This window comes from Crinia signifera, chromosome 8 (genome assembly GCF_055691185.1).
Source record: "Crinia signifera chromosome 8, ASM5569118v1, whole genome shotgun sequence".
NCBI classification, from domain to species: Eukaryota; Metazoa; Chordata; class Amphibia; order Anura; family Myobatrachidae; genus Crinia; species Crinia signifera.
This window is the reverse complement of record NC_139224.1, coordinates 53,228,533-53,255,248: the sequence shown is the minus strand read 5'-3', so window position 1 is coordinate 53,255,248 and position 26,716 is coordinate 53,228,533. Positions and strand designations below refer to the sequence as shown.

At 43.7% G+C, this 26,716-nt stretch overlaps 1 protein-coding gene across 3 annotated transcripts in view; it reads right to left on the bottom strand.

Annotated features, from left to right (window-relative positions):
• Positions 1-26,716, bottom strand: part of STAB1 (stabilin 1) — a 367,238-nt gene that overhangs the window by 243,111 nt on the left and 97,411 nt on the right. For all 3 annotated transcript variants that reach the window (XM_083156377.1, XM_083156378.1, XM_083156379.1), the window contains exons 13-19: positions 25,014-25,145; positions 24,057-24,119; positions 21,747-21,860; positions 12,197-12,250; positions 5,110-5,190; positions 3,655-3,813; positions 3,127-3,183 (exon numbers count right to left, since the gene is read on the bottom strand). In XM_083156377.1, the coding sequence (XP_083012503.1) occupies positions 3,127-3,183; positions 3,655-3,813; positions 5,110-5,190; positions 12,197-12,250; positions 21,747-21,860; positions 24,057-24,119; positions 25,014-25,145 (660 nt within the window). The remainder of the gene's footprint in view (positions 1-3,126; positions 3,184-3,654; positions 3,814-5,109; positions 5,191-12,196; positions 12,251-21,746; positions 21,861-24,056; positions 24,120-25,013; positions 25,146-26,716) is intronic.

Sequence of the window (26,716 nt, the reverse complement as noted above, 5' to 3'; positions counted from 1 at the left end):
GCGCCTCCCTGCTTTGCAGGAGCTGCTGAGTGGGTAGCGCCGGCCCTGTGCCCAGTACACATTAGAGCACACACCGTTATGCCCCCCCAGTACACATTATAAGCAATGGTTAATTGCTGCTGCCACTGGATAGAACACTGTCCCTGAATGATACACAATATGCCACACACTGCAATGTCCAATATGTCACAAACATACCTCCCAACACTGGAGGCAGAGGAGAGGAGACATCTGCGCAAGCCGAAGGCACGCGACCAAAATTAGAGGGTTCACCTACTACCGTGGAACTCCTGCGAGGCTACATCCCCCATTTTTTCCGCTATGAGGGCATGGTCAGCTCTCTAAGAGCTGTAGCCACATAGGGTGCGGCCATGGAAAATGGAGGTGTGATACACATATGCCCCCAATAGTGCAGTGCCAGATACACATGACCCCAAAAATGCAGCCCATGATGCCCATTATACCTATACCACATACTGTGATGCCCATTATAAATTCTAGTACATATAGCAGCAACAATTGAGTAAAACAAACACATGTAACAAATTGACATCACAGCACCATGTCACAGATGAGCTCAGCTGCAGACAAACAGGTGCAACACATGATGGCTGGCAGCATTGTGTTGCACAATGCACCACCTGTTTGACTGTGCAGCTCATCATGTCAAATGGTGGCTTATTGGGCTTATTGGGCTGCTGGCACATAAATGTGAGCCTGAGACAGTCACTGTGACTAATGGTGTGTACACACGGGAGCAATATTAGGTAAAATCGCTGGGAATATGGTCGCTGAGCGACCATATTGCCAGTGATTTGGAGCGCAGCTGGCGATAAATCACCAGCTGCGTGCTCCCGTGTGCACTCCCTGCTGGTCGCTGGAGCATGCTCCTGCGACCAGCGGCTTTCCCCGGCGATCGCTGTGCCGGGAGGTCAGCGCCGGGGAGATCAGCATTGATCTCCCCAGCCCAGTGCCGCTGCTCCCTCCCTCCTCCCTTCAAAGTGACAGCAGCAGTGTCTGCTGCTGCTGCTGCACTCCCCCTCCGCCCCGTAGCAGTGTTTCCTTTTCATCGCTGATGAAAAGGAGACACTGAGCAATATGATTGCTGGCAATATATTGCTAGCAATATATCGCTAGCAATCATATTGCACCGTGTGTACACAGCATTAGACTGTCTCACATGGTGGCTTAAGTAAGTGGCCTGCTGGCATATTAAATCAGCATATATTTAATATACTTTTTTTTTTTAAGTATATTAAATATAATATACTGATTTAATATGCCAGCAGGCCACTTACTTAAGCCACCATGTCAGACACTGCAGCAGAACACATGATCATTTGGAAAGGCTGAAGTTGCTGTGTTACTCACAGCGAGACTCCTCTCTGCAGGATCATTTAATGTTACTCACTGACAGTCTCACTGGCATTCCTAGCAGCTTAGGTAGCTTCAAGGCAGCAGCGGCTCCGGACCCAGTCATATCCCCCCCTGCGCGCCCCGGCTGGCCACTGCAGTCTGCCCGGCTCTGCCTCATATGATCTTTTTCGCGCCCTCAGTGTCTGCGCATGCGGGGGAGACTATTACTCGTCTCAGCCATCCCCTGAGTGCACTGGCTGTGCGCAGGGTGCGACGCTGGTGCGGCCTGTGACGTCATGACGTCCTGCAATGCCAGCCGGCGCCGCAAAGCACACATGGGAATGGAACCTGGGAGGGGAGAGCCGGGCACCGCACCGCACAAGGACACTGAAAAAAATGATTTTGCCGGTACAGACTGTTAAAAAACGGTACTGTATCGGCAAAATCAGTACAGTTGGAGGGTATGCAGTCCCACAGGCTGTCTCCCGGACCTGACAGCGCCCCCCCCCCCTCCAGCGCCCGGTGCGCGTGACCTCCTAGCCCCCTCCCTAGTTACGGCCCTGGCCTATCTTTGTTTGCAATGTTCTGAGTTGGTCTCTATATTTAACACATTGCACCCCACAACCTAGTCGCTTGAGTTTTTAACCTACAACAAATAGCATAGTTTTCAGTGATGACATTTTGGTAAATATTGACATTCTAGCAACATAATTATCCCAGGGTTACCTACCCTCCCGGAATGGCCGGGAGTCTCCCGAAAATCGGGTCTCCCTCCCAGCCCCCCCGGAAGGGTGGGCAGCCCTCCCGGATTCCCGCAGGTCTCAGAGGAGTGGGCAGAGCTAAAATGGCAAAATCGCGCCATTTTAGCCCCGCCCCCTCCACGGAAAACTGTGAATTCAGTGGTTTACCATAATGGGGGCGGGGCTTAGTGACGTCGCGCTCGAGCCCCCAAAGGAGCTGCTGAAACTCTCCTCTCTGGGCTTCTCCCGGAGAGCAGGGCCGGATTTGTGCCTAGGCCCATGAGGCACCGGCCTCAGGGCGGCATCAATTAAGGGCGGCAGGCAGGCTGTTAAATAGCAGCATGGCACAGCGGATGGGCAGCGGCGCGTGACAAGCGCCGCCACCGCAGACATCAATTATCATATGTAGGCGGCAGCGCCACTCGTCACCTGCCACTGCCCACCCACTCTGCCATGCACATTACATCACCGCTTAGTGGCATGGTCCGACGGTCCCCCTGCGCATCCGGGAATGGCTCAGGCTCACTGCTGCCGGCGCCCACCCATTGGCTACTCTACACACACACAGCCTATTGGCTGCTATCTATCTAGCAGCTGAGCTGAGCGACGCGCAGATCCTCCCTGCACTCAGTCAGTCACAGTGTGAGAGAGACTGACGGAGACACTGTGCTGCTAATCACTGTACTAATAAGTGCCTCCCTCCCTCCGGGTCCTCCGTACAGTGAGCAGTCCAGAGTGCTTAAAAAAATATTGAGGTGGGCTACAGTTAAGTTTTAATGAAATATATAAATAACAATGTATATACATATATAATTACATTAAAATAGGGGGGGGGGACACAAAAATGTTGTGCCTAGGGGCAGCCTGACCCCTAAATTCGCCCCTGCCGGAGAGGAGAATATTAAAGTCGGCAACCCTGAATTATCCCAATCAGCCTATAATCATAACACCAACCAATTCATAAATGATAATAATAAAATAAATATAACGCTGTTAAAAATAATTGACATTTATTTGAAAAAATGTTTACCACGTCAGTAGAATTTTCCGGACAGGGTTGAATGGAATCACAGCTGGAACATGGACTCTGTGCAAAACAATTCACATAGTATTTAAAGGGAAACTATATTAATATGAATATATTTACACACGCACAAACACACACATACATAAAAACATACATACATATAACATAGGTGTACAGTCATACTGATATACACACATTCTTATTGGTTCAACCACCTATGGCATGTGTATATCAAAGCACAACCACACACCAAAGAGTAGAAAATCTATCTTATATAATAGGATGTGTAAGGTCTTTGGCAAATACTGCACGGTCATGTGATTTAGTGTGTCCAATCATATTAGTGGGATTTCTGTCATACTGTAGATATATGTTTTTGTGTGTTTGTGTTTATTTAAATGGAGCTTGATTACTTGTTGAAAATGGATCTTGGGTTTACAATATCTCAGGGTTAAACATTTCGGAAGCCAGGAGGGCAGTGTTTGTGAGTAATACGGGTTAAGAAGAGTCATTTCTGCGCTATTATGTTACCTGTATTGTTTCCATGTGTGTTTCGTTGCATATAGATGGCAAAATTGGCAATATACCGGAAGGAATGAAAATACCATCTAAAGTGTGGATGACACCGTTAGAAGCAATGATGTCGCTATGGTCAAGCGGGATTCCTTCATTTCCAAACAGAATTCTTCCCTGACAGAATGTTAGAAGACATTTTTTTAAAACAGAAAAGGGTTCCACAGAGAAAGATCTTGGGTCAGCCAAGGGAAACAATGAAAGATAATGTGGGATTCTCTAGGGTTCCTAAGGGAACAATTAAAGATGCAGAAACCTTTTCATTTTTGTGCACCCCTTTTTGCTTAGCCTGGGATATTAGTATGAGACTGAGACAGCCAATCAAAGCAATCAATGTTGCACAGTTGCGGTGCTTTCTTATGTACTATATGCAGCCTTTGTGAGATGAGACTACAGGGTCTATGTTCTGAGAGGATATAAGGGGGCAAAAAAGGCAGAGAAAACCTAAAGGGACTAAAGAGATTTCTCTGTCTTCTACAATGCTATGACAGAGCTTATATTTCCCCATAGCTACTTGTCTGGCACCAAGGCCATTTTAAAAGCATTGTAGGCCCTGGGGCTCTTAACCATGAATTCAGAGAGGCCCCTGATCCTGCGCTATCCCTCCACATTGCCTGTATACAATCTAGGGCTATAAGCACTCTGATTTGTTGGTAGCTCCAGCTATCCACTAATCAGCATGCTGACAACCATTCACTGTCTGGCTGCAGGCTGGGAGGCAGGTAGAGAATGCTGCCTCACCACTCTAACTGTGTGGCCCCTGCTTGAAGGCCATTCCTAGAATTGTGGGGCACAGGGCCCACAATTAACATATATTGCCTAGTGTGCCTATATGGTAAGATGACCCTGATAAGTGCTGATGCTTTAACATGGGGGCATTAAAAACACTGGATTGGTGACATTGGGGGGAATTTTCTTAGACGGACGATCTGCTGTAGGAAAGGGAATGACCATGATCGACCTCAAAATATGGCCTGAGAATTCTGCCCGGTGCTGGTTCCACAAATACGAGGGAAAATGACCCGGGGTCCCCCCTGTATTTCTAAAACCAGCACCAAGCTCTTGGCCCGGTCCTGGTTCCAAAATGCCAAGAGCTCATTGCTGGTTTTAAAAATACAGGGGGACCCAAATTATTTGTCCCTCTTGTATTTGTGGGACCAGCTCCATGTTCCAGGGCGCCATGTTTTTGCCCGTAACGGCTGCATATGATATCACAAAACAGCCCCAAACCTGCATTGACTGGTCCGCCCCTCCCCCCCACCCTCTGACAATCCTTCCAGTTTGCAACCAGAGTTTCGATACAGTTTGCCTAATAGTTATTGTTGAAGGTCCTTTTTCAGATTCCCACAGCAATTACCAGCTGCTGCAGTTTGTACCAGAAAAAAATAATAATATAACGATGTGGATACTTACACTTTCTGTCACATTGATCTTAATAACCTCATTTGAAGTAGTGAGAATGTGCTGCATTGTAATAAGCCTGTCTAAAGTGACCTGAAGGAAAAAGTACATGAAAAAGTCATTATTAAGCATTTGAAGTTTCGCCATACCAAACACTGGGGCAGATGTACAGTAATAAGCCTGGTGAGGTTATAAAGTGGTGATAAAATGGGTGGTAATAAGCATCAGCCATCTAGTTCCTAACTGTCATTTTTCAATCCCAGCCTGTAACTTGACAGAAAGGAGCTGATTGGCTGGTGCATTCCCTGCTCTTTAGCACTTCATCAGGCTTAATACATCTGTCCCTCATTATCTGGAGAAAGATATTCTTCGAGGCCAACTGTATGTTCTATTTTGTGAGGCCTACGCTGTTCTTTCTGAAGTATATACTATACGTGCAGTGTTCTCCCTAGAAAATTTTTAGAACCCGGTGGCATAAAAAAATAACCGGGTAGGGACCATTAAAATAATAAAATGTTTAAATCATGACCATAATGATTTAAATTTGAGATATTTATATCTATCTATCTATCTATCTATCTATCTATCTGTCTATATATATAGATATATATCTATATCTATCTATCTATCTATATATATATATTTATTAATTCGCCAAATGGAGCAATAGCGATCATAAGACGGAAGCCGATATAATATACGGTGCTCCGTCCAGCACCCCTCTCCGCCGGAAACATGTTCACAGACGGACATTGTACATGAATAAGTTCTCGGAGGCCTATATGTTATTATATGTGTAATATTTCAGACCTAAACTTTAAGACCTCTTAAGGTCTATGAACTACCTGCCTTACCCCCAAGACACGTAATATTCATATATACCTAGGTTAATTTCTGTAGGAGGCTATGGAGGTGCGGGCAGAGATCACCCTATTGTAATTGCTGGTTATAACTACGTTAATTGGATCACCCGCCTTGTCTGTAAATTCATATCACGGCCCACCGTTCTGTGCTGCTTCTGCCTGTGGTCCCCTTCCCCTGACTCTTCCTACCAGCATCGAGCTAGATTGCAATCAGGCATCTCACTGAGCTGTAGAACAGGACTATAGTAGTGGTACAGACACTATACAGTTACCAGACCAATTTGCCAATAATCAGGTTTTTGACCTGTTTTTGGTATAGTGTTTTGGCCAGGCAGCAAAAACGGTCCAATAATGGGTAAAAGGCTTGTCATCAATTACTGATTCAGTCAAACTTGCCAGAACGTATCGGCCAAATTGTCCCAATATCACACAGTGGGGGTGGTTTAAATCATAATCCTTGTTACATACATAAGAAGATGCACCAGAAAACATTCATTTTTTTTATATATAAAATTGAATAATGTGTACCAAAGATATTGGGACCTTCCACTTACGATTGCTGGTTTGACCACAAATTTCACATAGTGTATACCCAGCTTTAGTCTATTTGAGAATGGATGTGAATTCTATTTCCAATAAGTTCTGGCTGACTATCGTTGACTAAGGCCCATACACACTATAAGATTATCTTTCCAATCTGGCTGGTTGGAATGAAAATCTGGAAATTTTTGGGAGAAATGCCAAATTGGGGCAGGCACTAATGCCATGTCGCAAAAAAGAGGAAAGGGAAGAGGGGAGAGGCCGAGGGCACTGGGCTATAATGACGGAGGGTAAGAAGGCGTACTCCAATCAATGTAATCAAGTATAATTGTATGTGATAGAGTTGTGGAGGTGCTCCCTGGGAGTGGGGTAATCGTAATAAAAAGGTTTGATATCCAAGAGAGGATATCGAAAAAAGACTCCCGGGTGGGGCACAGCCTTCTAGTGAAAATAGATTACTGTTAATACAGACTTTATTAGTTAAAACATGGCCCTAATAATGGGTCAAGAGAAAACAAAAGACAAAAGACAAACAGATAACACTAATGGACAATGTACGTGAGAAATTAGTGAAATATTATTTCAAAATATATCTGTCTGAGGAAGGTTCCAATCAATCACGGTATATACCTATACATATATGGGTTCCTAATAGACAGTAAAAAGCCTCAAATACCAATATATATTGGGAATAATGTCAAAATTAGCTAGGTTCAGTAAGTAATCGTATTTCCTGTAAGTGATAAATCTGTCTGGATTGGATAGGTCTGAGTAACTGGACAATGACAGTATAATATAGATATAGAGACACCTGAGTATAGGTATGCTAAGGGAGTCGCTGCTGCCTGTGCATGTGACGTTAATCAGTGAATGCGCAGTTGAGCGGACTCCGAGAGCGTCACAGGTGTCAGAATATAGATAAGGGAGTTTCTGCTGTTTCCAGGGGTGACCTGTCTGGCTCTGTTGTACAAAGTACAGCGCAGAGTCGGATCCAGGGTCCCCCAGAAATGAGAGAACCCTGAATAAAAATAAATATAAAGTGTAAGGCACTCCTTCTCCCTATCCCTGGTGTTTGCTGCTATCCTCTGTGTACAGAATTATCTGTAGTGAACAGAAGTTGAGCGATACCACCCGGGTGGTGAAGTGTGGAAGGAAGTCAAGTATGCACGTGGATGGGTGGTAACACAGTTGCTTGTGCAAGATACAATGAGATCAGAGACAGTTTTGTAAGGAGAAGAATGTCCAGCAATTTCAGACTAATGGTGTTGATATAGATATTCAAAATATAATGACCAGAATATCAAATTCAAACAAAGTGTAAAATGCCTGCAAAGGAGGATTAATAATCAATGTGTCCTAATTGGGCTGTGATAGATTACACTAGGAAAATGTAACACAGAACACAAGTAGACACAATGTTACATAAAACGCTGGGATTTAAACATACAAAGAGGTAATAACCACAGCCTTTCCTGGTAGAGCGTCCTGCAATATAGTATTGATAATAATACCCAGGCAATTACAAAGAATTGAGCTGGCAGTAATGCTAGTACGAATGCTAAGGACTGCTAATTAGGGCTGTGGGTGATGTTCCTGGTTTTATGTCATAATAATACAGGATTAGCGGCAGGTGTGAAAAACAGCAATTATGGGTTCAGTATAAATATTCATTAAATGTCACAGGTAGTTAGATTAATGCACTGAAAATTAGTTGTCAGATTCAGCAAAGTGTAACATGCCTGCAATGGAGGATTAATAATCAGTGTATCATTATTAAGCTGTAATTGGTTAAACTAAAAGAATTTTCTTGTAACAGAAAACATAAATAAATACAATGTTGGCTTCAACGCTGGGATTTAGACATGCAGAAAGGTAATTGCCGCTGCCCTACCTAATAAGGCGTCCTGCAATATTGTATTGGTATAAATACTTAAGCAAATACAAATAATTGAGTAAGCATAAATTGCACAGTGTGAAGAAGCTAAGATGAATATACCAAATTCAGCAGACAGATAATATTGCGCTATATGATGGCGCCCTGGTTTTACACTAAAAAAGAATATTTAATCTGCGCAGATAATCAGTTGGTAGCCACTGGGCAGGGCCGGCGCCACCACTAGGCAAATCTAGGCATTTGCCTAGGGCGCCGGCCACTGGGGGGCGGTATTTCGCGCCCCCTTGCCGCCCGGGTACCTGTCCTGCAGCGTATATGTGCGTAAAAGCTGGCGGTGGCAGCAGCGGGCGGTCCCTGCAGTCAATAAGAATTAACGAGCGCTATCCGCCGGGCTATGCGGAAGCGCTTCTGTTTTGGAAACACTGGCCGCACGCTGATTGGCTGAGATTCAGCCAATCAGCGTGCGCTGTGCGGCCAGTGTTTCCAACACAGAAGCGCTTCCGCATAGCCCGGCGGATAGCACTCGTTATTTCTTATTGACTGCAGGGACCGCCCGCTGCCGCCAGCTTTACAGCGCCGCAGGACATGTACCTGGGTGGCAGACACCGGGGCGCCCCCACCCCGACTTGCCTGGGGCGCTCTGGTGCCTTGCACCGGCCCTGCCACTGGGGCTGATACACTCACGGTACTTGGACCCGCAGTAGTCGCGTTGTGGGTGATCTGTCCAGTCTGACAGATGCATGCAGGTAGGGAAAAGATTCTGTGACAGGGAAGACGCAGGTACAGCCAGGAGAGACGTGTGCCTCTATCTCTTACAGATGTCGGGATCTCACTGTGTAGTCGAGGAAACCGGCGCTGTGTGCTCTGAGAGCACTAAAGTCCAGATGCCCGACAGTCAAGTGTGCCGACGCTGGGAGCCGGCAAATAGAACGTGTGCTCTGCGAGCACTGAAGTCAGGGTGCCCGATAGTCAGTGTGTCGACGCTGAGAGTCAGCGGGAGCCGGCAGGTAGAGCGTGTGCTCTGCGAGCACTGAAGTCTAGGTGCCCGACAGTCGGTGTGCCGACGCTGAAAGTCAGCGGGAGCCGGCAGATAGAGCGTGTGCTCTGCGAGCACTGAAGTCCGGGTGTCCAAGAAGTCAATGTGTCGGCACTGAGTGTCAGCGAGAACCCATAGGTAGAGCTGCGTTGTGTCTGTTCTTTTAAGGCAGGTGCATAGTCAAGGCTGTTAGATTCCGAGGCCGGCAGTGTACTTGAAGGTGAGCTGTCGGTCTGGTGTTAATCCTGAGGCGGGTGTAGTCTGTATGACAAGCCGCGAAGAATCAGCGGTGTGTTCAGAGGTGAGCTGTCAGCTACAATGGTATCTGGAGTCTGTAGGTGATGTACTCCGTATTCTGGTGCAATCTAGCAGTTACAGGAAGACTGTCTAGCGGGTAGATGAGGCAATAAGGGTCCCGCTTGTGCACAGCGGGAACCGCACGAGACGTACGTTTCACCGTTAAGGCTTTCTCAATCGGGTGGCTACCAACTGATTATCTGCGCAGATTAAATATTCTTTTTTAGTGTAAAACCAGGGCGCCATCATATAGCGCAATATTATCTGTCTGCTGAATTTGGTATATTCATCTTAGCTTCTTCACACTGTGCAATTTATGCTTACTCAATTATTTGTATTTGCTTAAGTATTTATACCAATACAATATTGCAGGACGCCTTATTAGGTAGGGCAGCGGCAATTACCTTTCTGCATGTCTAAATCCCAGCGTTGAAGCCAACATTGTATTTATTTATGTTTTCTGTTACAAGAAAATTCTTTTAGTTTAACCAATTACAGCTTAATAATGATACACTGATTATTAATCCTCCATTGCAGGCATGTTACACTTTGCTGAATCTGACAACTAATTTTCAGTGCATTAATCTAACTACCTGTGACATTTAATGAATATTTATACTGAACCCATAATTGCTGTTTTTCACACCTGCCGCTAATCCTGTATTATTATGACATAAAACCAGGAACATCACCCACAGCCCTAATTAGCAGTCCTTAGCATTCGTACTAGCATTACTGCCAGCTCAATTCTTTGTAATTGCCTGGGTATTATTATCAATACTATATTGCAGGACGCTCTACCAGGAAAGGCTGTGGTTATTACCTCTTTGTATGTTTAAATCCCAGCGTTTTATGTAACATTGTGTCTACTTGTGTTCTGTGTTACATTTTCCTAGTGTAATCTATCACAGCCCAATTAGGACACATTGATTATTAATCCTCCTTTGCAGGCATTTTACACTTTGTTTGAATTTGATATTCTGGTCATTATATTTTGAATATCTATATCAACACCATTAGTCTGAAATTGCTGGACATTCTTCTCCTTACAAAACTGTCTCTGATCTCATTGTATCTTGCACAAGCAACTGTGTTACCACCCATCCACGTGCATACTTGACTTCCTTCCACACTTCACCACCCGGGTGGTATCGCTCAACTTCTGTTCACTACAGATAATTCTGTACACAGAGGATAGCAGCAAACACCAGGGACAGGGAGAAGGAGTGCCTTACACTTTATTTTTATTCAGGGTTCTCTCATTTCTGGGGGACCCTGGATCCGACTCTGCGCTGTACTTTGTACAACAGAGCCAGACAGGTCACCCCTGGAAACAGCAGAAACTCCCTTATCTATATTCTGACACCTGTGACGCTCTCGGAGTCCGCTCAACTGCGCATTCACTGATTAACGTCACATGCACAGGCAGCAGCGACTCCCTTAGCATACCTATACTCAGGTGTCTCTATATCTATATTATACTGTCATTGTCCAGTTACTCAGACCTATCCAATCCAGACAGATTTATCACTTACAGGAAATACGATTACTTACTGAACCTAGCTAATTTTGACATTATTCCCAATATATATTGGTATTTGAGGCTTTTTACTGTCTATTAGGAACCCATATATATATAGGTATATACCGTGATTGATTGGAACCTTCCTCAGACAGATATATTTTGAAATAATATTTCACTAATTTCTCACGTACATTGTCCATTAGTGTTATCTGTTTGTCTTTTGTCTTTTGTTTTCTCTTGACCCATTATTAGGGCCATGTTTTAACTAATAAAGTCTGTATTAACAGTAATCTATTTTCACTAGAAGGCTGTGCCCCACCCGGGAGTCTTTTTTCGATATCCTCTCTTGGATATCAAACCTTTTTATTACTAATGCCATGTCCTCTGGCCCTGAGCAGGCAGGGGCACACCTGCATTCCCCACCCCACTCTGTATCAGCACCACCACCCCACTGATGAATACTGGCCATGCTCATCTGTACCATTCATTGTACTGGGGTGCCACAGAGCTATTGGTGCCACTGAACATAGGATACATAGGGCCAGATGTATCAAGTTTCAAAAAATAATTTGGAGAGTGATAAATCAGCTCCTACCTGTCATTTTTCGAACCCAGCCTGTAACATGGCAGGTATGAGCTGATTGGCTGGCTGTTTATCACTCTCCATTTTATCACTTTTTGAAGCTTAGTACATCTGGCCCCCAGAATCAGTTTTATGATTTATTCAGACAAATGTTAGCCCAGATATGTAATTACAATTATTGGGTCTAAAACACAACAATTGATACAGATACATATACACCTCAGTGTTGTTGGATTAAAACAAGTTAGCTCAGTTGGTAAAGAACTTGAGTCACTCCTGTTATACGAAGTCACACTGTTGGATTAGTATTACTGTAAATAATAAAGCTAGAGTTATGAAAAGGTAAAACACATATACTTACAGCAGCTATGGATGATATATGGTACTTAACCAATTCCAGAAGTTTATGTTTTCCCTAAAAGTTGAATTAATAAAATATTGTTTTTATTATTTGACACATAGGGCATATTGAGTAATATACAAAATAAATACAAATGGCAATACATAATACTATACGATGTAATGTAATAAATGCTGTTTTAAACACATAAAACCAGTGGTGGGTCCTACTTGTGTAGGGGAGGGAGGCTGCTGCTAGCTGCACTGCCTGTACAGAAGAGGTGTAGAGGAAAGCACCAATGCTGGCCTGGCCAGGTCCTGGCTCCTGCACAATGGTGCTGACAAGAGCTGGGACCGGCCCATGCACACAAACACCGGCTTTACTGCACATGCTCAAACCCCCAACTTCTATGGACTGCATCGGCTGCAGCCCATATAAGTTGGCTAGGGTTTACCATCAGACAGGGAGTGGCTTCCTACAGGAAGCCATCTCACTGCTAATTGCAGCCCAGTCTGGCAGTCCAAGAGGACTGCCTGTTCTATGGGTGTCTGACAGGTAGGACTTTCAACAGGCAGACATTAAGCCCAAAAAATGTAAATGATTTATGATGCAGACAAATATTTACATATAAAAAAAAATACATCATTTATTTTTGTTTTTCATACTGTGGGGGAAATTTACTAACATCCCCTATCATGGCCGATCCCGTGTACGAATGTGTACGACCGGGATCAGCTGTGATCAGTCTGATGATACGAACTGAGAATATGGCTAATTTACTAAACTACCGTATTCTCAGGATTCGTATTTTCCAATGGTGAAGCGATTCATCTTTGCCTGCCAAGTTTCCCCGGCAGCCAAATACGGATGAACATAAAGCCTGTAGGGATCATTGAGATCCGTGTAGGCTTCTCTGTTTCAAAATGAAAAAATAAATACATTTTAAAAAATGGTGCAGGTTCCCCCAGGAGCATAACCAGACCCGGGCTCTTTGAGCCAGTCCTGGTTACAAAAATACAGGGATCCCCTGTATTTTTAAAACCAGCACCAGGATCCAAAAGCCAAAGGTGTCATTCCACGGCCAGGGGAAACTTTTTATATAAGTTCCCTGGCCGGGTCCCTGGGGGAGTGGAGACCCCCCAATAAAGGGTCCCCCCTTTATTGGAATTACTAGATGTACCAGAATTACAAGATATGTGGGTTACTTTGGCATGAAAGCGGATGAATAATGTACGGTATGATGTGTGTTATAAAAGGTGTATATATTAACCCCTTCCTGACAGAGCCAGTTTTTGCGTTCCTGACAGAGCCCTTTTTTTCAAATCTGACATGTCTCACTTAAGTGGGGATAACTTTTTTTTGCTTTTACTTATCCCAGTGATTTTGAGATTGTTTTTTCGTGACACATTGTACTTCAAATTAGTGGTAAATTTGGGTCGATACAGTCTGTGTTTTTTTGTGAAAAATACCAAAATATCGTGAAAAAATGGAAAATTTAGCGATTTGCAAAATGTTAAATTTTCTGCTTGTGAGACAAATAATCTTACCACTCAAAATAGTTAATAACTAACATAGACCATATGTCTACTTTATGTTGCCATCATTATTTCAACTTCCTTTTAATTTTTTTGGACACTAGGAGGCTTACAATATGAATAGCAAATTCTCAAATTTTCAAGAAAATTTCAAACACTGATTTTTTTAGGGACCAGTTCAGTTCTGATGTGACTTTGAGGGACTTGTATGTGAGACACCCCCATAAATGATGCCATTTCAAAAACTGCACCCCTCACAGTATTCAAAACAGCATTTTGGAAGTTTGTTAACCCTTTAGGTGTTTCACAGGAATTAAAACAAAGTGTAGGTGAAATTTCAAAATTTCTTTTTTTTTGCAGATTTGCAATTTTAATACATTTTTCTAAGGAACACAGTACATTTTACTAGAGAAATGTGACTAAAAATTGATTCCCCCAATTCTTTTGTTTTCATAAATATCCTATATGTGGCCCTAGTGTGCACGGTGACCAAACCACAGGCTTCATAATAGAAGGAGCACCTACTTGATTTTGGAGCCTCCTTTTTATGAGATTATTTTTTAGGCACCATGTAGGTTTCTAGGCACCATAAGATGCTAAAAGTTAGGAACCCCCCCACAAGTGACCCCATTTTGCAAACTACACCCCTCAGGGAATTCATCTAGGGGTATAGTGTACATTTCAAACCCCCAGGGGTTTCACCAATTGTGGTACAACTGGGCAGTGAAAATGAAAAATTATTTTTTTTACACAAAAATGCAGTTCTGGCTCCAAATTTGTCATTTTCAGAAGGTATGAAGGAGACAAAGCACCCCAAAATCTGTGCCCCAATTTCTCCCGAGTACGGCAATGCCTCACATATGACCAAAAAATACCAGTTGGGTGCATGGCAGGACTCAGAAGGGAAGGAGTGATTTTTGGATTTTGCGGCTCAGATTCTGGTGGAATTTTGGTGGGTGCTATGTCGCATTAGCAAGACCCCCCAAGCACCAATACAGTGGAACCCCCCCACAAGTCACCCCATTTTGAAAACTACACCCCTCAGGGAATTCATCTAGGGGTATAGTGTACATTTCAAACCCCCAGGGGTTTCACCAATTTTGATACAAGTGGGCAGTGAAAATGAAAAATTACATTTTTTACACAAAAATGAAGTTCTGGCTCGAAATTTTTCATTTTCAGAAGGTATGAAGGAGAAAAAGCACCCCAAAATCTGTGCCCCAATTTCTCCCGAGTACGGCAATGCCTCACATGTGACCAAAAAATACCAGTTGGGTGCATGGCAGGACTCAGAAGGGAAGGAGTGATTTTTGGATTTTGCAGCTCAGATTCTGGTGGAATTTTGGTGGGTGCTATGTTGCATTAGCAAGACCCCCCAAGCACCAATACAGTGGAACCCCCCCACAAGTCACCCCATTTTGAAAACTACACCCCTCAGGGAATTCATCTAGGGGTATAGTGTACATTTCAAACCCCCAGGGGTTTCACCAATTTTGATACAAGTGGGCAGTGAAAATGAAAAATTACATTTTTTTACACAAAAATGCAGTTCTGGCTCAAAATTTTTCATTTTCAGAAGGTATGAAGGAGAAAAAGCACCCCAAAATCTGTGCCCCAATTTCTCCCGAGTACGGCAATGCCTCACATGTGACCAAAAAATACCAGTTGGGTGCATGGCAGGACTCAGAACGGAAGGAGTGATTTTTGGATTTTGCAGCACAGATTTTGGTGGAATGAATGGTGGGTGCTATGTTGCACCAATACAGTGGAACCCCCCCACAAGTCACCCCATTTTGCAAAGTACACCCCTCAGGGAATTCATCTAGGGGTATAGTGTACATTTCAAACCCCCAGGGGTTTCACCAATTTTGATACAAGTGGGCAGTGAAAATGAAAAATTACATTTTTTTACACAAAAATGCAGTTCTGGCTCAAAATTTTTCATTTTCAGAAGGTATGAAGGAGACAAAGCACCCCAAAATCTGTGCCCCAATTTCTCCCGAGTACGGCAATGCCTCACATGTGACCAAAAAATACCATTTGGGTGTATGGCAGGACTCAGAAGGGAAGGAGTGATTTTTGGATTTTGCAGCTCAGATTCTGGTGGAATTTTGGTGGGTGCTATGTTGCATTAGCAAGACCCCCCAAGCACCAATACAGTGGAACCCCCCCCCACAAGTGACCCCATTTTGCAAACTACACCCCTCAGGGAATTCATCTAGGGGTATAGTGTACATTTCAAACCCCCAGGGGTTTCACCAATTTTGATACAAGTGGGCAATGAACATGAAAAATTACATTTTTTACACAAAAATGCAGTTCTGGCTCAAAATTTTTCATTTTCAGAAGGTATGAAGGAGAAAAAGCACCCCAAAATCTGTGCCCCAATTTCTCCCGAGTACAGCAATGCCTCACATGTGACCAAAAAATACCAGTTGGGTGCATGGCAGGACTCAGAAGGGAAGGAGTGATTTTTGGATTTTGCAGCTCAGATTCTGGTGGAATTTTGGTGGGTGCTATGTTGCATTAGCAAGACCCCCCAAGCACCAATACAGTGGAACCCCCCCACAAGTGACCCCATTTTGCAAACTACACCCCTCAGGGAATTCATCTAGGGGTATAGTGTACATTTCAAACCCCCAGGGGTTTCACCAATTTTGATACAAGTGGGCAGTGAACATGAAAAATTACATTTTTTACACAAAAATGCAGTTCTGGCTCAAAATTTTTCATTTTCAGAAGGTATGAAGGAGAAAAAGCACCCCAAAATCTGTGCCCCAATTTCTCCCGAGTACGGCAATGCCTCACATGTGACCAAAAAATACCAGTTGGGTGCATGGCAGGACTCAGAAGGGAAGGAGTGATTTTTGGATTTTGCAGCACAGATTCTGGTGGAATGAATGGTGGGTGCTATGTTGCACCAATACAGTGGAACCCCCCCACAAGTCACCCCATTTTGCAAACTACACCCCTCAGGGAATTCATCTAGGGGTATAGTGTACATTTCAAACCCCCAGGGGTTTCACCAATTTTGATACAAGTGGGCAGTGAAAATGAAAAATTACATTTTTTTACACAAAAATGCAGTTCTGGCTCAAAATTTTTCATTTTCAGAAGGAATGAAGGAGACAAAGCACCCCAAAATCTGTGCCCCAATTTCTCCCGAGTACGGCAATGCCTCATGTGTGACCAAAAAGTGGCAGGACTCAGAAGGGAAGGAGTGATATTTGGATTTTGCAGCACAAATTCTGGTGGAATGATGGTGGGTGCTATGTCGCATTAGCAAGACCCCCAAAGCACCAATACAGTGGAACCCCCCCACAAGTGACCCCATTTTGCAAACTACACCCCTCAGGGAATTCATCTAGGGGTATAGTGTACATTTCAAACCCCCAGGGGTTTCACCAATTTTGATAAAACTGGGCAGTGAACATGAAAAATTACATTTTTTTACACAAAAATGCAGTTCTGGCTCAAAATTTTTCATTTTCACAAGGAATGAAGGAGACAAAGCACCCCAAAATCTGTGCCCCAATTTCTCCCGAGTACGGCAATGCCTCACATGTGACCAAAAAATACCAGTTGGGTGCATGGCAGGACTCAGAAGGGAAGGAGTGATTTTTGGATTTTGCGGCTCAGATTCTGGTGGAATGAATGGTGGGTGCTATGTGGCATTAGCAAGACCCCCGAAGCACGGTGAAATTATGAACCTAATATTCCATAGATGTGTGGTATATTTTAAAACACTCCTTTATACATAGGCCGGGTTTGTCGGGGCAAGTGTCACACTGGAAAATAGTTTGCTTTCTTATTCCCTTTTTATAGCAAACTTTGCACCTTTTTTGTGTCCTGCCCTTTTTTCCAGTGGAGGGGATTTCATCAGGAAAATGCTGCCCTGGTACAATACGGGGGCCAGTACTAGAAGTACTGGGGCCCTCTGCCTGCTGGTTCCCAAATATTAGGCCCTTTATGACTTCCTCTTGAAAGTGCATAAATGTCCCCCTCTGGCCGGTAGAACGGAATAGCACGTAAGCGTTATACAGTGCCATCTGGATGATATACACGGCCACCTTCTTGTACCAGATTTTTGTTTTCCGCAGGGGACTGTACGGCTTCAGTACCTGATCTGAAAGATCCACTCTGCCCATGTACCTATTGTAATCCAGGATACAATTAGGTTTTGAGGTGTGGGTACTGGTACCTCGTACAGGGACGGAGGTGGTACTGTCTCCGTGAATTGTTGTCAGTATAAGGACATCCCTCTTGTCCTTATATTTGACCAACAACATATTTTCGTTGCATATTCCCCTGCTTTCACCCCTTCTCATTACTTGGGCAATGTGCGTTTTTGGGAGGCCTCTTTGGTTCTTGCGCACAGTACCGCAAGCTGCTGTACCTCTTGAACCAAGGGCCTTAAACAGGGGGATGCTAGTGTAAAAGTTATCCACATAGAGGTGATAACCTTTATCCAGGAAGGGGTGCACTAAATCCCAGACAATTTTCCCACTAACACCTACGAGGGAGGGGGGGCATTCTGGCGGTTCAATTCTTGAATCCTTCCCTTCATAAACCCTAAACCTGTGGGTGTACCCTGAGGTGCTTTCACACAGTTTATACATTTTTATGCCATACCTTGCCCTCTTACTGGGAAGGTACTGGCGGAATTTAACCCTTCCTTTAAAATGTATAAGGGACTCGTCGATACAAATAAATTTTTCAGGGATGTACACCTCTTCAAATTTGGCACTGAAATGATCAATGACCGGCCTGACTTTGAATAGCCGGTCAAAGGTGGGATCATCTCTGGGTGGGCACTGTGCATTATCGGTGTAATGTATAAATTTAAGAATTGTCTCAAATCGAGTCCGGGTCATGGCCATACGGTAAAATGGAGTACTGTACAGAACATCTGTACTCCAATATTGCCTAATTTCTGGCTTTTTTACTATGCCCATATGAAACACCAGACCCCAAAACGTCATCATCTCTACTGCATCTACAGGGGTCCACCTAGCAAATGATGACGTGGGGTTTTGAGCAATAAACTGCTGGGCATATAAATTAGTTTGGTCCACCATTAAATTTACAAAATCATCAGAGAAAAATAATTTGAAAAAGTCAATTTCTCTGAGACCTGTGGAATCAAATTGGATTCCTGGCATGGCCAAAAACTCAGGAACCTGGGGCTCAAAATTGTCTGGTGGTGGGGTCCATACGAGATCAATTGTTGGGGGGGGGGGTCTCAGCTGCTCTACGGGGGCGTCTTTGAGGGGGTCCCTCATCATCAGAGGAGGAAGAGGAGCTTAAGGCGAATCCTTCAAATTCCCCGCTTGCATCACTGGCTGTGTCAGAGTCAGAAGCAAGCAGGGCATATGCCTCCTCCGCTGAATACATTCTTCTGGATGACTGTGATGACATTTGGGAGGACATTTGGGAGGACATTTGGGATGCCATTTTTATTTTTGTGTTACTGGTAGTGAAATGTTTCAACACGTGTATAGTGTAGGGGGGGGGGGTACAAACTTTATTTCAACCCGGGGGATATGTAGTGTGTATGTAGTGCAGAAAAAAAAAAAATACTTTATACCAATAATAAAAAAAAAAAAATGAAGGGGTTAAAAATAAAAAATTGAAGGGGTTAAAAAAAAAAAAAAAAAAAGGTCCTGCGCCAAAAATTGAGCACAGATGTTGGTCAGTAACGTCTGTCACTGAACAGCGCTCAAAGGCAACAGGAATTTGATCAAAAAAAAAAAAAAAATAGATCAACCCTGTGCCGAAAAAGCTGATCAGTGATGTACGTTACTGATCAGCGCACAGTGGCCACAGGACACCCACAAAATCACAGTGTGTGTAAAAAAAAAATTAAAAAAAGACCCCACAGCACTCACAAAAAAAAAAAAAGGTGATCAGTGATGCGACACTGATTACCAGTGAGGTGCAGCAGGTGCACAACCTTTGGTGCAACTGACAGTGCAACTGACAGGTATATATATAAAAAAAAAAAAACCTCTGCACCCCCAAAAAAGTTGCTGATCACCTCAGATATAGTGATCAGCACAAAAGGCGGGGGCAGCAGACACAAAATTTAGCACTCTCTGTCACTCTCTATCACTCTCTGTCACTCTCTGTCACTATCTCTCACTATCTCTCACTATCTCTCACTATCTCTCACTATCTCTCACTATCTCTCACTATCTATCACTCTAGGACACTAAAAAACCTGCACCCCCAAAAAGGGGGGGTAGCAGACACAAAATATACACTCTCTATCACTCTCTGTCACTATCTCTCTCTATCTCTCACTATCTATCACTATCTATCACTATCTATCACTATCTATCACTATCTATCACTCTATGACACTACAGCAGCAGCACTGACAGGTATATCTATATATAAAAAAAAACCTGCGCCCCCAAAAAGTTGCTGATCAGTTAATTTATACTGATCAGCACAAAAGGAGGGGGCAGCAGTCAGTTATATAAAAAATATATAGCACAATCTGTCACTATCTCTCTCTATCTCTCTCTCTCTATCTCTCTCTATCTCTCTATAACTATCACACTGCAGCAGCACAAAATATAGCACTCTGTCACTAGGCCTCTCTATCTATCTCTCTCTCTCTATCTCTCTCTATCTCTCTATCTCTCTCTCTCTATCTATAACTATATCACACTGCAGCAGCACAAAATATAGCACTCTCTGACACTATCTCTCTCTCTATCTCTCTCTATCTCTCTCTATCTCTCTCTATCTATCTCTCTATCTAGCTATTACACTGCAGCAGCACAATTTCACAGCACAGGAAGGCACAAGTAGCAACAGGATCCAGGAAGCATCCAGCACACTACTAGGCACAGATCAAGCAGTGATCAAGCAGTGATGAAGCAGCGATCAGGTAAGTATGGAGCAAGGTTCTGGTCAGTATATGGCGGCAGGTGGGCACGGTGACCGCACTGCACGCTATTCCAGACCGGAATGGCGTCTGCAGTGCAGTCACCGTTAGTTTAAACCCCCCTCCATGGCTGTGATTGGTCCGTCGGTCCGACGAACCAATCACGGCCTTTGGGGGCGGGCGGGGTGAGGTGGGGTGACACCAGTGTCACCCTTACACCCCGCGGTGATTGGTGCTGTACTTTACAGCACCAATCACCTCCGATCCCGTGTCACCGGCGAACGTTATTCGCCGGTGACACAGGAAAACGCTGTAATTGGCTGTTCACACTGAACAGCCAATCACAGCGATCGCCGACGGGGGGGCGGCATCGCAGCCCCCCCTGGGCATGCACGGACATGTCTGCTGTCAGGGACAGCAGACATGTTGAAACTGTCACCGCGTCTATAGACGCGGTGACAGTTTAAATCCATGACGTACATTTACGCCATGTGTCGGGAAGTGCTTCCCGACCATGACGTAAATGTACGTCAAATGTCGGGAAGGGGTTAACCGATTGAGTGCCAACATCTCTGAGAGATGTGAAAAATATCCACTAAAAATGCCTCAAATTTGTTCTATAAAATCAAATAAAAAATGTTGTGTAAAAAAAGATTATATTTCCTTTATAAGGTAAATATAAATGGTCATTAAGATAACTAAAAATATTCGCTTGCCATTTTCCTACCTATTTGAACAAATTCACTTTGTACTCAAAGGGTTAAATAATTCATAGAGTTATTGACCATGGATGAAGTAATACTAAAGGGGAATACACATGGGGTGATTTCAGATGATTTTCTTAGCGATCTGATTAGATCCGTATGCCCTGCAGCGATACCGATGCCCGGTCCCACGCGTCGGTATCGCCAGCTGGGAAATCCAATGCTTGTACTGGCTTTCCCCAGATCGTGGGGCTTTGCCTATTATAAATATTGGCAAAGCCCTGCTCAACATGAACGCTCAGCAAAACACATCGCAGTGTTGAGTGTCCTACTATGTGCTGAGTGTTCCTGCTGCAGCACGTCGTTCAGCACAAATATCCGGGTTGCTCCGTGTGTACGAGGCTTAAGACATTTTACTTTACAGATCAAATACCCACCTGAGTTAAAAGATAGATCAACCTTCCATCTCTTAAAGCGTCAATAGCTTTATTGCTTGGAACAAACACAGTGAAGGAGCCCTGCCTATTTAATATTGGAGGAAGACCGCAGTTCTGCAAGTACAAATTCAGGGTTATAGTTTCAGTGTTTTGGAATTGGAACATACTAAATATAGTATATACTATACTAACAAACAAGAAGAAACTTCCAAGTATGGTTTTTTATTTTTTCTTCAAAGGAATGCCAAAAGTTATAATGCATTTCGTCTACAACGACTTAATCAGGGGCATATTTAAGAGTCTTTTCTTTGAGTGGATCAGATGTGACCTTCCGGTGATCGTTTTTATGACTTTTTCATTTCCTTTGGGTGAATAATTTATTATCCCTATTAGTCAAAATGGTAACTTCAAATCTGTGATTAATTAATTTAAAAAGATTAATGGCGAACCCTATGGGTAAAATACATATGTCTAGGTTATCCTAGGGATCCTTTGGACCTATTATTACGGATGACAGTCAAGGCTTCTGAATTGTTGCCAGTAAACAAAATCTCCTCCTATGTGTTCTATCTCCTACAAGGATACCAGGTAGAATGCTCTACCTGGTATCCTTGTAGAAGATAGAACACATAGGGCAGTATTCAGTGAGAATTTTGACGATGTGCAGCGAATCCTGTTTAGGATTCGCTGCACATTCGCCACTGCCCGCCGCGTTCCGGAGCCTCGCTGGCTCCAGTATTCAACGAGTCAGGGGCTCACTGCCCCTGACTGGCGAATTTTAACTGAGCCTGAGGATGGCGGCAGGCAGGGAGATGGAAGTCTTCCTGCCTGCCCCAGAACATTTGTGGGGGGGAGGTGGGCTCCCCGGGAGCCAGGCAGCACAGGCTGCCCCCGGGATAGCCAACAGTGGACCGGGTATTCACTACACCCGATCGTGCATATGTAATGATCGAGTGCAGTGAATATATGAATATCTAATGAGCGGCTCGGCTCCCGGCCCCCTGCTGGCTGCTCTGTGTAATATATATATATTTTTTTAAATGAAATATATATTCATGTGCTTACAGCACATGAATAAAAATAGCATGCCCCTCCTCAGAATAAAATTCCTGATATTTTGACACCAAATGTAAAAAACAAAACACTTTATTTTAAAAGTTCACATTCCACTTAACCATAAAAAGATAGCGATTGCTACTCGGTGAATCATGGCGATAAAAACCTTGAAATGTATTCGCCATCTTGTCATTGAATAGGGTGATTCACCGTTTTAGTCAAAAAATCGCCGTACAGCACGAAAATACAACAAAATCGCCATAAAACATGGTGAATCAGCCTCATTGACTACTGCCCATAGAATGAGATTTTGTGTAATGGCACCAATTCAGAAGCCATGACTGTCATCCCCCAAAATTGGTCCAGTCAAAGGATCCCTAGGATAACCTAGAAGGTTATACATTAAGTATTTTACCCATAGGGTTCGCCTTTAATCTTGACTGCCATCCCCAATAATTGATCCAGTCAAAGGATCCCTAGGATAACCTAGAAGGTTATACATTTCATATTTTACCCATAGGGTACGCCTTTAATCTTTTTTAATTAGTTAATCATGGATTTTAAGTCACCATTTTGACTAATAGGGTAATAAATAATTCACCCAAAGGAAATGAAAATTTCATAAAAACGATCACCGGAAGGTCACATCTGATCCACTCAAAGAAAATACTGTTAAATGTGCCCCTGATGAACTCATTGTAGATGGAACGCGTTGGAGCTTTTGGCATTCCTTTGAAGAAAAAAGAAAAAAACCATACTTGGAAGTTTCTTCTTGTTTGCTTAATTTGGAACACATGGACTAATTTAATTGATTGGCGCTATTCCACATATTTGGGGAAGATATATATATATATATATATATATATATAAAATACAATGATTGTGCCAACGTTTCGGGCGCAATGCCCTTTATCATGTCTTGATAAAGAGCATTGTGCCCGAAACGTTGGCACAATCTTTGTGTTTTGGCATTTATTATTGCTACTCTACACCTATTGCAAAATCTTTGGAGTGCCGTCTCCGATGTATCTGAATGTTTCTCCCTTTGGGGAATTGTCGGGCACCTGGTGTATCTGCCGTTTCTCATGCGAGTGCCGGGACCCAATTTCTTGTATATGTATATAGATAGATAGAGATATAGATACCTATACACACATATTCAACTATATGAAATTTATAAATATTGATAGAAATAAATTATCCTTTAGTAACTATACCCCCTGGTGTACAATTTACACATAACATGTACCTCACCTCCAACAAAGTCTCAAATCTGCTGAATTTTTCTGTATTGGCAAGAATGTCACCGATTGTCCGCTGAAAAAAATATAACAGTCAAGACAAAAGATAAAATCACAATAGCCTTAGTGTAATCACTACTGTATACCATTGTATTACAAATAAGTTAACAAAAAGACAATATCACATACTGCAACTTCTACATTATCAATGGATCATTTGCTACAGTATGTCATATATTTTACTCTTGGCCTTAGTGTACCTAGTACATTGGTGTATACCTTATTCAGTGGCGTAACTAGTTAATGTGCACCCCCCCCCCCCGCCGCAATTTTTTCGGCGCCCCACCTGATTGAAATGGAAATCATTTCTGGGAGCAAATTACAACTGACTGTTTGCTTCCAAACATGGAAAACAGACAAAAATGGTCAGACAAACAAATGGGTTAAATCAATTTATGCAAATGACTGTTTCTGTCCATTAACCAGCTGTTGGGAGCAAACGGTTGATTGTCATTTGTTCCCACAAATTACCAGATTTCCAATCCAACCAGCCAGATTGGAAAGGTAATCTTATACTTTGTGTATCCATTACACTTATTTTAGTATGGTGTACTGCGCTCTCTCTTCAATATGTCTAGCGTTAAATGATTATAGAATGGGGTATGGTTCTCTTACTACTGTGCTGCCTGGATACTAACAGCTAGTCAATAAATAAGTATTGTATCTAACGCACTACCAATAACACCCACTAAATTGTGTATTATATGGAAAACATATTATAATTGTATATAATCAGTGTTTGATAAAGCTATATACAAAACTGCAAAACGTCAAAACACGTTTGTCAGAAATGTCTTTTGCATACCTAAATGGAATACAACAGATACAGTTATGCTTTATGGTATCATTGTGACAATACCTCACATCTACACATTTTATCCTCTATAAACAAGGGTGATACAATAATTACCTGTGGGCTTCCAATGGTTTCCATAATGTCAATGTTAATGGGTTTATCCATAACATGGATAATGCCGTTGGCAGCTGGTAGATTTTTTCTCACGAATACGAGATTGGCAGTCTCAGAGTCTTTATTTAATGCCTAAAAACAAAATTGAGTACAATTATCAAATGTGGGATGTAGTTGGTGTCCCAACAATCAGCATGTCGACGGTCAACATTACAACCATGTTAGTATCCTCATGTCAACCTTATGAATTTCAGCATGCTGTATGTTGGCCTATTGTACTGCAACCACAGGGAATGACTCTTAGACTGTGGGTGTGGAGGGTTAAAGGGTGTATGATTTGGGACCGGGCAAGATGTATTTAGCCTTCTAATCTCTGGCGCTTAACTATATCTTCATTTTGACTCTGCATTGCCTAGCCTGAGTCCCGTGTTTAAAAGGCCCCCATACATTAGGCCGACTTGTCCTAGGGACAAGTCGGACCCAATTTACCTGCGAGCCGCCCGGCAGCTCCCCGGGAGGCTCACATACAATTTGGCACTTGATGTGCCATTTTTTATATGGGATAAATCGCATGCGATTTATCCCATGTAAAAAAAAACCCGGGGAGCTGCAGGGCGGTGAGGAGTAGTGGGGGCGGGCAGCGGCAGTAGTGGGGGCGGGCAGCGGCCGCGAGCGCTGCTGACCTGGCCGGGCAGTGTACTTACACATAGCAGCAGCGGGGACGGGACGCGTAGTGGCGGCTATTAGATTTTTAAAGTACTTGTCAAATGACCGGCCGCTCTCTGATTGGCCGGAGAGCTCTCAGCCAATCAGAGAGTGGCCGGTCATTTGACAAGTATTTTAAAAATATAATAGCCGCCACTGCGCTGCTCGTCCCCGCTGCTGCTATGTGTAAGTATACTGCCCGGCCAGGTCAGTCAGCAGCACTCGTCGGCGCTCAGGGACCCGCTGCCCGCCCCACTGCTCCCCCGGTGTCTGCATGCATATGCCTGGTGGCAGGCATATGCATACAGGGAGGTCGGACGTGATCGTATGTACAGACCGTCCGACCTCCCTGATCCGGTCCGATGCGCACGGGACCGCGCATCGGATCAGATATCACACACCTACGATTTTGGGCCGATTTCACCCGATTATCGGCACAAAGTGCCGAAATCGGATGAAATCGTCCCAAAATCGCATAGTGTATGGGGGCCTTAAGGGTTAGGCTGTAGGAGGGGAAGCTAGGGTTAGGCACTAGGGAAGGGATTGGCTTAGTCTACGGGAGGGGGGAGGGTTAAGCTTAGGCTGCAGGAGGGGAGGTATTGGGCCAGGCTGTGGGAAGGGGAGGGTAAGAGTTAAGCTGCTGCAGAAGACGTGGTTTAGGGTTAAGCTGTTGGAGAGGAAGGTTAGGTTTAGGCTGTGGAAGAGGATTGTTAGGGTTAGGCTGAGGGAGGGGACGGTTAGACTGCGGGATGGGTCGGTTAGGGTTAGTCTGAGGGATGGGACGGTTAGGGATAGGCTGAGGGAGGGGATGGTTAGAGTTGGGCTGCAGGGAGGGAAGTTAGGGAGAGATTAGTATAATTAAGTGTCAGGATTCTGACGGCCTCCATTTCTCTAAATGGAGACGTGTTGCCACTGGTATTCAGACCCTAGGTTGATCATGTCTAAGTTAATATTCAATAGGTCAACACAATGAATGGTCAACACCACTGAATGATTGA